General features: G+C 49.0%; 1 protein-coding gene across 4 annotated transcripts in view; it reads left to right on the top strand.

The window, feature by feature from the left end:
* RGL3 (ral guanine nucleotide dissociation stimulator like 3) overlaps positions 1 to 12,692 on the top strand; it is a 35,642-nt gene extending 22,950 nt beyond the window's left edge. For 3 of the 4 annotated variants that reach the window (XM_082204750.1, XM_082204748.1, XM_082204751.1), the window contains exons 10-17: positions 501 to 578; positions 1,562 to 1,594; positions 1,784 to 1,905; positions 3,903 to 3,992; positions 5,835 to 5,979; positions 8,883 to 9,032; positions 10,763 to 10,877; positions 11,497 to 12,692. In XM_082204750.1, coding sequence (XP_082060876.1) covers positions 501 to 578; positions 1,562 to 1,594; positions 1,784 to 1,905; positions 3,903 to 3,992; positions 5,835 to 5,979; positions 8,883 to 9,032; positions 10,763 to 10,877; positions 11,497 to 12,071 — 1,308 coding nt within the window. In that variant the 3' untranslated portion in view covers positions 12,072 to 12,692. The remainder of the gene's footprint in view (positions 1 to 500; positions 579 to 1,561; positions 1,595 to 1,783; positions 1,906 to 3,902; positions 3,993 to 5,834; positions 5,980 to 8,882; positions 9,033 to 10,762; positions 10,878 to 11,496) is intronic. The other variant, XM_082204749.1, reaches the window with a different exon arrangement.
* Positions 12,693 to 12,783: the final 91 nt, after the last annotated feature.

The raw sequence follows: 12,783 nt of genomic DNA on the forward strand, positions 1-12,783 counted from the left end.
CCTCTCCCTCCCTCCCTGCCGGCCAGGGTGGAGGGAGGCTCCAACTGTGTTGCTTGGCTGTGTTGCTCACCCAATAAGGAGTCTAGGAACGACTGGGGGGTGGAACTTGCATGCCTTGTGCCGATCAAATCAGCCGCGTTGCCTGGGGAATCACCTTTGCTCAGCACTTCCCAACGGAGTGGTGACGGTGGTTTTCCTTGCTGCATCCCCTTTGTCGGGTTGCTGCGCTTGAGGCTTCGTTTGGCTGCTGGCTGGGCTTTCTGCCTTTGGCTCGGAGGGGCTCAGAAGTTGAACATACCTGTGCCCGGAAAATCCCTTATTTTGGCTGCTGATCCCTTATTTTCGAGGCTGCTGGTCCCTTATTTTCAAATCTGTAAGTTGACAGCTATGGTCATATTTTGCTAAGGAAGTGTCACCAAATGTTTTAATTTCCCAAGGGAGGGTGGTGCACTGGGCAATCAAAGGGCTGAGTGCATGAGTCCCATTGTGCTTTGTTGCAGGCTCCCACCATTCCATATCTGGGCACCTTTTTAACTGACCTGATCATGCTGGACACAGCACTACCAGATTTTGTGGAGGTGAGCATCTTGGGGAAGAAGAAGTGGTACGAGAACATCCCTTGCAATTAGATAAATAGGTACCACTCCGGTGGGAAGGTAATCGGCGTTTCCGTGCCTCTCTGGTTTGCCGGAAGCGGCTTAGTCATGCTGGCCACATGACCTGGAAGCTGTACGCTGGCTCCCTCGGCCAATAAAGCGGGATGAGCGCCGCAACCCCAGAGTCGGTCACAACTGGACCTAATGGTCAGGGGTCCCATTACCTTTAAGGGTAAGGGAGTACTGGCACTCCCCCCCCCCATTAAAAGTGTGACACTTACTGTAATAACTTCATGGTGCGTACCAGCACCTTTTTTTCTATAAACAAAAAAGCACTCAGGCTTTTCAAATGCTGGCAGCCACATGGGGCAGAGGTTTTCAACCTTTTTGAGTCCACAGCTCCCTTGACCAACTCCGTTCTTTCTGCGGCACCCCTGTGGGGCGCAGGAGCCCAGTTATGCCACCCCTTGCCTGCAGAGCTGGCAGCCTCTCACCATTTTCCAAACACCCTCCGTTATAGAGTGTTCCTTCATCCTCCTCTCCTCTCTCCTTGGGAGTCCTCAGGGCAGCTGCTGCCATTGCCGCTGCCGCTACCTCCCCTGGTCTCTGAGCTGTGCCCCCTGCCCCAAAGAGAGGCATCTCTTCACACTGCCCCATAGGAGCCTGGGAAGCACCTCCTGGGCAGCCCCAGAGGCACCATTCACTTGGGGAGCTTGTAGCCAGGGCTGCTGCAACAAACAGCTGTACAAGCCTTTGGGAGGCAGCGACGTGAGAGGGCATCAGAGGAGGGAAGGAAAGAGGGACAGAGGTCAGTGTTGCCAGTAGCACCCCTGACCATCTTTTAAGGCATCCCAGGGCACCCCTGTTTGAAAACCACTGATGTAGGGTGGTTCAAACATCCCTGCAGTGTGGTTTGTGTCTCCTGGTGTTGCTCACAATTACTGTCTTATTTTTCAATCCCACAGAGCAACCTCATTAACTTTGAGAAGAGGCGCAAGGTAAATCCAAGGTGGAAAAGCTGGAGGGGGGTGGGTGGGATTCTGCATCTCTTAGCTCAGTGCCCAGAGCTGAGAATGGAGGGGAATGATAGGATGTGGAACTGGGAGGAAGAGCACTGCCTTTCAAACCACAGGAATGCAAAATGTGGCTCCACCGCCCACCTCACTGCTATGTCTTTTCCCTCCCAGGAAGCAGTGATCCTCTCCTGGATCTGCCAGCTGCAGGATTCATGTCAAGAGTACCATCTTTGTCCAAACCCATCATTCCGTCTTGCCTTTCACCAGCACCAGCAGCTCTCTGAGGAGCAGAGGTAGGAAAAGGTGTTGGGTTCTCTGCCAAGGAAGAGAATGGTTGATAGTGGGCCAACTAAATAAATGCACAAGCAGAATGACTACTGCTTGTGCAATAGGATTCTCCCTCTTTCCCTCTTGCTCATCTGCTCTGGAGGATTGAGTCCCGTTGCACAAGTGTAAGTTGCTCCAGTTGTGCAAAGTGCTACTTACTCCTGCAGTGATTACAACCTAGGCTCTTGCTGTTGAAAGGCTCTAGTTAGGAGCGTTATCAATTGCACCACTTCAGAGTTCAATCGGAGCGCCTTAAATTAAGGCCCAAAGTCCACATTACGAGTGTCCTTGGAGTTGACCACTTTCTCCTTCATTCCATTAAAAGTAACTTTGCGCAACCCTTTGCTGGAACATGACCACTGTATGTGGTGATCGAGTTAGTTGTTTCCTCCCTGGACCATTTCCCCCCCTGCTAAAAATCTTCCCACCAGTCCACTATTTGCTGTTTACTGTAAATAGCACCTTTTTGCAGAGGAGGTGTGTTTTTAATGGGAAAATGCTATGAGGAAGGAAGGGTTAACTCCCTCATCCCCACACACTGTTTTTCCAGTCCAGACCAGTGCCGCAGTGCAGCTGCTTCTACTGGAAAAGAAAGTTTCCAGTTCTGAGCAAGTTTGTAAAATCTTTCAATAAAGATATATTTAATAATTTGCACACAGTGCCTCCCTGTCTTCCGCATTCCGCACCAGAGCGAGAGCCAGGTATCAAGACGAACCATGAATGAAGGTCTTTCCTCCCTGTCCCTGGGGGGAATTTGCAAGGATAATTACCCTCCTTGTTTTTTCTTTGCTAACAATCTCCCGTTTTCATGGGAGCTTTCTCCACTAAGGCAGACAGGAACCGGAAGCCTTATTTTCTAAACAAACAAACAGACAAACATGTGTATTTAACATTAAGTCCATTTGGTCCTATGGATTTTATTTGGGGAGCTAAATGATTAATTGATTGCATTTATATCTCACCTTTTTCTTCAAGGAGCTCAATGTGATGTACATGGCTCTCCCCTATCTCCTTTAATCCTCACAGCACCCTGTGAGTTAGGTTAGGCAGAGAGGCAGTGACTGGTGAGTTTCATAGCCGAGTGGGGATTTGAACCCTGGTCTCCCACATCCTAGTCAGACACTCTAACCTCACCACACTGGCTCCTGGTATCTCCAAAACGCCATGGTGACAGAGTGGGTTAGGGAACGTCACCTATCTCCTATAGCAAAGCTGTTTTCCCACTGGGATAGCAACTCTTCACTTCTCAGATACCTAAAAATGCACAGGGAATGTTCACCCGTCCTCCTTTCCCTAGGCGCCCAAATTCAAGAGCTAAAATCTCCCATCTAAATCCATTCCCCCAAAGTTCACACTGTGGGGTACACAGCTTATTATTCATTTATTTATGCCCTGCCTTTTTCCCTGATGGGACTCAAGGCAGCTTACAGATAAAAATAAGAACCACTAAGAACAAAGAAAAAACACACACAAACACACACACACCCCACATGCCAATAATTACAATTATAAACAGCATGGCAACAGTCCTTTCCTTAAAAGTACTCAGCTCCCAACACAAAGGTCTTCACCACCTGACAGGAGGACAACAAGGAGGGAGCCAGTCTGGCTTCTCCAGGGAGGGAGTTGTCTGGAGGCAGCCACCACCGAGAAGGCCCTCTCCCATGTCCCCACCAAGTGTGCCTGAGAGAGTGGCAGGGCCGAGAGAAGCTAAAAGAATAGGAAGAGAGGAAGTCAACTTTTTCTGGCCTTTCTGCAGTCCCACCCCCAAACCAGGCTGCATAACTGTGAGGGGGGCACAAGGCAGATGCCAAGGGAAAGAGCCAAGCAGGTCCTTTTTGAGAAATTGCAGGGCAGCAGGGTATCAGAAGCGACAGCTGAACAGAGACACACCAACAGAGAAGAATGGAAGGCCATGCTTGGGTGGAATATAGCCCATGCTTCTGCTCTCCTCCCTCTGCAGCTACCGGATTTCCCGTGTGATTGAGCCACCAGCCGACTCCTGTCCCAACTCGCCGAAGCTGCATCGCAGCCTGACCAAGCGCTTCAGTTCGTAAGTCAGCCTTCTGGTTCCGTGAGGGGGCACACTTCCTGTGGCTGCTCCTTGGGGACAACCCATCCTCTTTCGCCACCCAAGGCAAGATGGGAAGGTGCTCCCCCCTGCCGAAGCCTCACTTGCCAGGGTCACATGGGATTCTGCTGCCTGAGGCAGGTGCTTCAGTCCGCCTCATGGGTGGGCCGGCCCCGCTGCTCCTTCCCTGCCCCTTTTTCCTTCGTGCCCCCTGCTCCTCCCCTGCCATGCTTGGGACAAACTTCCCTTCTGTCTGATGACCTTCGGCCTCCTGGAGAACCCCGTTCTGTGTTGTTGTTTTTTGAGGCAGAGGAAGTGAATCTGGAGAGATTGGGCATTGCCTCCCACTAGGCCTGGTCTGCCTCCGAAAAATCGCATCCCCTGGCATGATTACAGTTTTGCAGTTGGGCTGCCCTTGGGTTAAAAACCAGCCTGGCAGCCTTCTTGGCTGAGGTTTCTCATTCCTGATCTAGAAGAATGGCTGCTTTACCTAAGGGAAGGGATCACTCACCTCCCTCCCCAAAGTAGCTATGTTTTTCTGACAGGGTTATTGCATCTTGAACAGCTGTCAGGCAAACAAATCTTTTCCTGGCCTACAGGTACACTACTGCATACCCTCCAAGTGTCCTGATTTTCCAGGGACAGTCCCATAATTATGAAAGCCATCCTGACTTATATGATTTGATCGTAGATTTTCTTTTTGTAAATCTTCCAAAGAATAAAATAAAATAGGGATGAAGGGGTTTTCTCAGGGCAGCAGATGGTGTGTGTCCTGTTGGTGTGGTGTTGATAGCATTTGCCCTTCTTCTCGTAGGAAATGCTTTGGGGGGGAGAAGATGACTAAAAATGGGGGGTCGAGAACGGTCTGTTGCGGGCAGTGAGAACTGCCCCTATTTTCATCTGAGGAATGTTGGAGGGGTATGCTGTTGGAGAAAGCACCGCCTGCTCAATTCCCCTTCGTCCCAAGTAAAAGAAATAAAAGTTGGCAACCTGATTTTCCCCAAGAGTTCAGAGCACCCAAGTTGAGAGGCAGTGCAATGGCCAAGGCCACACTGTGAGTATATGGCAATGGATGGATCTGCTGGTCCCTGCAAGCCCAAGATTTATATTATTATTGTGTTCAGTGTCATGTGTATTGGTGATGAAAGAGAGATTTGTTCTGTAGGAGGCATAAATGGTTCTTTCCTTCCATATTATCCTTACAACAATCTTGCAAGGCAAGCTATGCTTGGGTTGTCAGGAGTTCAGCCTACACTCGAGTAGGACCCAGGCAGAGACACATGTGCGACTGGCATGTTTCCTCCCTTCCTGGTCGATCGTTCGGGAGCTTCATAAGCTTTCTTCAGCCCAAACATCACAGCGACCGATGCCAACCGGCACCGGCACACTTAGGGATCCGCAGAGTTTGCGCAGTTCATGCGTAACAGAACTCAGCAACTCAACATTTTGGCTAATCTACTTTATTTACATATAAACACACACGGAGCACTGCAACATGGCTCCTTCTCTCTCTAGCATCAGACAGCAAAGAGAAAAAGACAATAGTCCCACTTCACGGAACACAGTAACACAAACATCCTGTCTCCGTCACTTCCCACTCTGTGGAGTCAAAACATATACCGTCATGTGATAGACAACAATCTCATGACTGCAATCATGGAGCGGGAATTCTAACATGGGTATGCTGACTGGCCCAAGGTCACCAAATGAATATCATGGTGAAGTAGGGATATGACCCTGGAGCTCTTGTCTGATACATAACTAACCACTACCTGACAGTGATGCTCCAACACCTGAGTCACTGTCTTTGCTCTTCCTTTGCAGACTTCTCCTGGGCTCAGAAGCCTCTGCTGCTTCTCCAAGCCCTGAGAAGCCTGGAATTTCACCTCTGGGCTCCTGCAGCAGCCTTTCCTCTGAAGATACGCCTAGCACCCCTTGTTCACCAACTCGCGGACTCCCCACTAGCAAGGTAGCTTATTTTTCTTTATAAAACCGTTTTTGTCCCGTTCTCTTGGTCCCTGAAACAATTCACAATCTTAGAAGATCTCGTTATGTGACCGAGACAGCTAACAAGGGCATAACATAAAATGCAGAAGTCTGTATGTTGCTATAAAACAGAAGGGGAGAAAAGAATCAACACAAATCAAATGCCTGTCAAAATAAAACAGCTGTGACAGAGCATCTCAAAAGGGAGCAACAGAGTCTCTTGGGGGAGGGGCCTCCACAGCCTGGGGGCCCACACCCAAAAGGCCTGCACTTGCATCACTGCCAGTTGCACCCGTGATGGTGGTGAAATATGGAGCAGAGCAAGGGGCAAGCAGCAGAAGGCAAATTCTCTTGGGGATTCGTAATGCAGTTGCCACAGAGAGTGCAAAGAGATGGCATCGCTGAACGAGCGTCTCCACCCTCATCGTTCTGCCAGGACGCTGAGGTCCAGCTCTGAGGGCCTTGTGGCGGTTCCCTTGCTGTGAGAAGCCAAGTTACAGGGAACCAGGCAGAGGGCCTTCTCAGTAGTGGCACCCGCCCTGTGAAACGCCCTCCCACCAGATGTCAAAGAGAAAAACAACTATCAGACTTTTAGAAGACATCTGAAGGCAGCCCTGTTTAAGGAAGCTTTTAATGTTTAACAGACCATTGTATTTTAATATTTTGTTGGAAGACGCCCAGAGTGGCTGGGGTGACCAGATGGGCAGGGTATAAATTATTATTATTATTAGTAGTAGTAGTAGTAGTGTGGTAGGCTGATTTCATTTCTAGCCAAAAATGAGCCAATCAAAGCAACACATGTGAAAGGAATAGATATTAAAAGCTATCATTATAATACAAGAATGGTGTACAGTGGTACCTCGTGCTACGGATGGGATCCGTTCCGGAGGCCCGTCCGTAACGTGAAAAGTCCGCAACTCGAAGTACCGTGTCTGCGCAGATGTGCGGCACGATTTGCCGCTTCTGCACAGGTGCGAGCAGCGAAACCCGGAAGTAACCCATTTCAGTACTTCCGGGTTGCCGCGGGACGCAAGATGAAAGCACGCAACCTGAAGCGGACGCAACATGAGGTGTGACTGTAATAATTTACCAGTCATTTTTTACACCTGTGGCTAAAAAAAATGGTATGATTGACCAATAAAGACAAGATTTAGGGAAGTCTCCATCACACTCTCCCACCCCACTTCAGCAATATAAAATGTTGGGATGCATCCTGGTGCAAGTTCATGCCATCCAACTTTTGAGAGCCAAAACTAGGATTTGCATCTTCTGGGATGTGCTCCCAGGCAAGACACGTGACCCATGCCTCACTCCCAGATAAAGTGTTGTGTTTTTTTGAGGGGGGAGGAGTGAAATTGCAGCACCCAAAATGGCCTCTGTGCTCTCGTGCAAAAGATGGGATGTCCAGGGCACTTGGTAGGTATTCAAGCTTGTATCAAATGCCCTTGATGGAGCCACTGATTAGTACAGTACTTCACTTCTGGGACTGGTTCTGGGGTGTTTAGACTCTAAACAGACATAGTGAGATTCTCGTCTCTGACAGCTGGGAAGAGCAGATCTCTATATATATGTATTTTGTAAATAAATACCTGTGTCGGGGGGGAGGATATTGATTTGTTTTGTGTGTTCATTTTGCATTTTTATGCTGTGAACTGCCCTATGGATCTTAGGATGAAGGGCAGTACAGTGGTACCTCAGGTTGCATACGCTTCAGGTTACAGACTCCGCTAACCCAGAAATAGTGCTTCAGGTTAAGAACGTTGCTTCAGCATGAGAACAGAAATTGTGCTCCGGCGGCGCGGCAGCAGCAGGAGGCCCCATTAGCTGTGGTGCTTCAGGTTAAGAACAATTTCAGGTTAGGAACGGACCTCCGGAACGAATTAAGTACTTAACCCGAGGTACCACTGTATACAATTTTGATAGATTGATGGTAGATAGGTAGATGATAGATATAGATAGATAGATAGATAGATAGATAGATAGATAGATAGATAGATAGATAGATAGATGATAGATAGATAGATAGACAGACAACACACTTCCCATGACATCCTGTTTCCTCCACACACTACTGCCTCTGTTCCCCTCAGTAGGGTCCCCTATCACCCCCACTTGTCTCCTCCTCCTCTGGGGAGTAGCAGGAATCATTCTATGGGCTGTGCCTTCCAAAAGCTGCTTGGAGTGTTCTGAGGTCTGCTTCTATCCTTGAGTCTTCCCCTGTTGTTTATTGGAACTTATTTTGTTTTTGTTTTTTAAAGATATTTATTAAGGTTTTCAAAGTATTACAAAATAGAAAAAGAAAAAAGAAAAATACAAAATAAAAATAGTTAAAAACACTTTAATCTTTCTGTAACTTATCTTTCATTTGCTTATTTCCCGGACCTCCTCACGCCTCCCTTTTCTGTATTCCAGTTCAGTTTGTTGGTTCAGCGAATCCCTCCCCTCTTTGATTATCTTGATCTTCAATCTTAAAATATTTTAGCATTGGATTTTTACCTATTAATAGTTCATTTTCTCATATTCCCTTATTATTGGAGCTTATTTTGATATTGTTGGATAGGCCGGCCCTGAAGACCAGTCATGCTTTCACCTTGGGTCACCAAAAGTGGTTGAACTACAACTCTGATCATCCCTAGCCCCAGAGCTAGAGGTCAGGGTTGATGGGAGCTGTCATCTAATGACATCTGGTAACCCACGGAGAGCCAGCTTTCATTTAGCACCGATGTGCATATCAGCAAGTAAAGTGGCAGAAACTTCTGAGCAAGATGTTTTGATGGTGTTGGTGGCCAGAGAGGTAATGGAAATGTGGGGCGGAAAGGGAGGGAGGGAGTCACAACTCACGGATTCATCTCCTGGTCCCCTTTTTGGTTGTCTTCTCCTGACCAGAATCTGTCTGTACCGCAGCTAAGACCCTGCCTTCCGCTGGAGCAGCCCCCGCCGTCTCCCATCTCCAAGCAACGAGGAACAGAGTCGCGCATCATCCGCGTCAGCATGGGTGATGTTCATGGCAACGGCAACCTGTATCGCAGCATTGTGGTGAGTGGACAAAGGGATGCAAGCTGCCAGGAACATCTGGACATGACTGGATGGTGTGCATCATGTCTGCGTGTGGGGGTGAAGATTTCTGGGCAGGGGAAGAGTGCATAGAGGCCCTGTACAGTGAGGGCAACAGCGCTGCTTCAGCAGCATGGGCAAAGTCCCAGAGGAGCAGGTAGTGACACAATGGGCAAGGGTCAGATCCACCACCTGAGGCAAACAGTGTCATAGGCCTGTGCTGCCAGCCATGGCAGAGCTCAGTGGAGGGAGAAGCCAGCCAACCAGTTGAGTCTCGGTGGGGGAGTACTTGCCTGGAGTCAGAGTCCAAGGTTAATAATAATAATAATAATAATATATTTATACCCGCCCATCTGGCTGGGTTTCCCCAGCCACTCTGGGCGGCTTCCAACAAAATATAAAAATCCAATAGTCTGTCAAACATTAAAAACTTCCCTAAACAGGGCTGCCTTCAGATGTCTTCTAAAAGTATGGTACGCTGTAGTCGTTTTTCTCTTTGACATCTGGTGGGAGAGCGTTCCACAGGGCGAGTGCCTCTACTGAGACGTTCAGTCCCGTCCTAAGGTCAAGAGTAAAGTGTAGGTGGGTTCCCACAAGGCAGAACGCAGTGATAACAGCAAGAACCTTTATTGAACTACATGGCTGGGAAACGGGGGCAAAGCAACTGCTTATATAAAGCCTGGGCCACTCCCACTCCCAACATGATTGGCTGTCTAAACTTCAAAGCTGCGAATCACGACTCATAGTTCAAGGGCCAATGGCAGAGGCCCAAATCCTGAAATCTTCTATGATTGGACATCATGTATTGAATCAGAATACAGGAGCTCAGAATCCTTAGTCCAGACTAAGATTGGGCAAACACAGAATACATAACAAGGAGTATCTCAGTTCACGTAGTCAGACGGTCCGGGGGTCAAGAAAGCCGAGGTCGCAAGAAGCAGCAAGATCTGGCCAGGAACGACAAATGTTGTTTCCAGCCACTGCCTGAGGCTGGAATCCCTACTTAAGAAAACTGGAGCCAAGCTGGTTCTCATCAGGAGCAAGAAGGCTTATCAGCAGCAGGTGGAGCCACTTCGCCTTCTGCTCCTTCAGGCTGCTGCTCAGCAGGTAAAGCCAACTCCTGGCCCATGACAAACGGCTTCATCCCACCTCATGCAAGTTGGAGCCCAACAAACGCCAAGAAAGCCACACGTACCCCCCCACCCCTGGTTTAGTCCGACACTTTTTTGATTCGGCTAGCATTAGGTAAGGTAAAGGTAAAGGGACCCCTGACCATTAGGTCCAGTCGTGGACGACTCTGGGGTTGCGGCACTCATCTCGCTTTATTGGCCAAGGGAGCCAGCGTACAACTTCCAGGTCATGTGGCCAGCATGACTAAGGCACTTCTGGCGAACCAGAGCAGCGCACGGAAACGCCGTTTACCTTCCCGCTGGAGTGGTACCTATTTATCTACTTGCACTTTGACATGCTTTTGAACTGCTAGGTTGGCAGGAGCTGGGACCGAGCAACGGGAGCTCACCCCGTCATGGGGATTCGAACCGCCGACCTTCTGATCGGCAAGCCCTAGGCTCTGTGGTTGAAGGCGTTTTCACTACTTTCGTTAATATTCTCCCCTGCCCCTCTCTGGACACCTTCTACGTTGTGTTGCCACGTTGCTGGGCCACCCCTGTGCCCTCTTCTGTGACTCATAAGCGGATGACTTTCCCCCGCAGATCACCAGCCAGGATAAGACCACGGCTGTAGTTCAGCGCGCACTGCAGAAGCACAACTTGGAAGGGCACTCGCTGCACAACTACCGGCTCCTGCAGCTGTTGGGAGATGGCCAAGGTGAGGAGAGGGATAATAATAATAAGAATATAATAATAATAATTTATTATTTATACCCCGTCCATCTGGCTGGGCTTCCCCAGCCACTCTGGTCGGCTTCCAAAAAATATTAAAATACTGTAATACATCAAACATTAAAAGCTTCCCTAAAGAGGGCTGCCTCCAGATGTCTTCTAAAAGTCTGGTAGTTGTTGTTCTCTTTGACATCTGGTGGGAGGGCGTTCCACAGGGAGGGCGCCAGTACCAAGAAGGCCCTCTGCCTGGTTCCCTGTAGCTTGGCTTCTCGCAGTGAGGGAACCGCCAGAAGGCCCTCGGTGCTGGACCTCAGTGTCCGGGCAGAACGATGGGGGTGGAGAGGCTCCTTCAGATATACTGAACCGAGGCCATTTAGGGCTTTAAAGGTCAGCACTAACACTTTGAATGGTGCTCGGAAACATACTGGGAGCCAATGTAGGTCTTTCAAGACCAGTGTTATATGGTCTCGGCGGCCGCTCCCAGTCACCAGTCTAGCTGCCACATTCTAGATTAGTTGTAGTTTCCGGGTCACAGGACCCGGATGGAGGGGAAAACATTGTTGGCATCACTCATGTTCTCTCTCTCTCTCTCTTTATCCTTCAAGAGCTACTGATCCCTGACGGTGCCAATGCCTTCTACGCTATGAACCCCGCTGGCCCCCACGACTTCCTCCTCTGCCCCAAGGAAGGCGCCCCCAACTCCATTGGGACCATGCAGCCTGGTAGCAAAACCACACTCCACCGCACCCCCACACACAAGGACCGTGGCACCGGAGCTTCATCGTCTTGCAGTTCTCCACACCTAGGCCCTCCTAGCCTGTCCCCACATAGCTCACCATCCCCACAGCTCTGGCTAGCTTCGTGTCTCCTGGCACCCCCATTTCCATCTTCTTCCTCCAGGCAGCCACCAAATGAGCCACCAAGCTCTCCTCCTTCCCCCTTGCCTCTTTCTCGCCACTCACCCTTCGGTCCAGCTCCATCCCATGTTGTTCTGCCCTCCTCCTCGCAGAGGCCAAAGACTCCTTCTTCTTCATGCCAGTCGCCCCTTTGCTATTCCTCAAGGGCATCCCTTTGGTCAGGGTCCCTCAGTCACTGTGACGTCCCTCGCCTTTCAGCTTCCCAAACTCTAGAAGCTCTGAGCAGTCCTGATCTAGAACTGGGCACCCAGGGCCACAGCTAATCTCGCCGAATAGAGACGCCTCCACTACATGAGACCACACGCAAATGGCCAGGAAAACTGAGTGCCCCACAAGGGGGGGCAATGACGTTAATGGATTGGCCACTGTGAGGTTCCGTAGCTGTGCCCTCCCCAGCCTCCCCTCAGTAATCCTAGAGCCAAGAGAGATGGGCTTACAGGCCATTCAGTACAAAACACAACTGATGCAAGCCAGGTAAGCAGAGCCTTGCCAGTGGAGATCAGAGGTGCCACAGGGTGCCAGTGTCCTGGTGTTTTGTTTCATTTCCCCCCCTCTTTTTGATTTATGACATTTGCCACCAGTGACTTTATTTTTTTTAATATAATTTTTTATTTGATTTTTTAAAATTATAAACATGTAACAGAAAACAATTCCGAATCCAAATATCGAGATTACTGTGAATCTCCTGACTTCTCCCCGTCCCTTCCATGGGTCCTAGTAATCATATTTACAACTGCAAATAAGTACTTATCCAAATTTTTCATCCTTCTAAATTATCCATACTTTCCATTACTTTACAAGTGTGGTTAAAATCCTGCTAATGTTTTAACTTGCTTACAGTGGTCTCTTAAATAAATTATGAACATTTCCCATTCTTTCTTAAAGTTCTTGTCTTCTTGATAGCTGAGCTTCCCAGTTAATTTCTCCATTTTGAGATAGTCCATCAACTTAGTTTGTCATTCTTCTCTCGTCGGG

This window comes from Podarcis vaucheri (assembly GCF_965113315.1).
Source record: "Podarcis vaucheri genome assembly, chromosome: 17".
NCBI lineage: Eukaryota > Metazoa > Chordata > Lepidosauria > Squamata > Lacertidae > Podarcis > Podarcis vaucheri.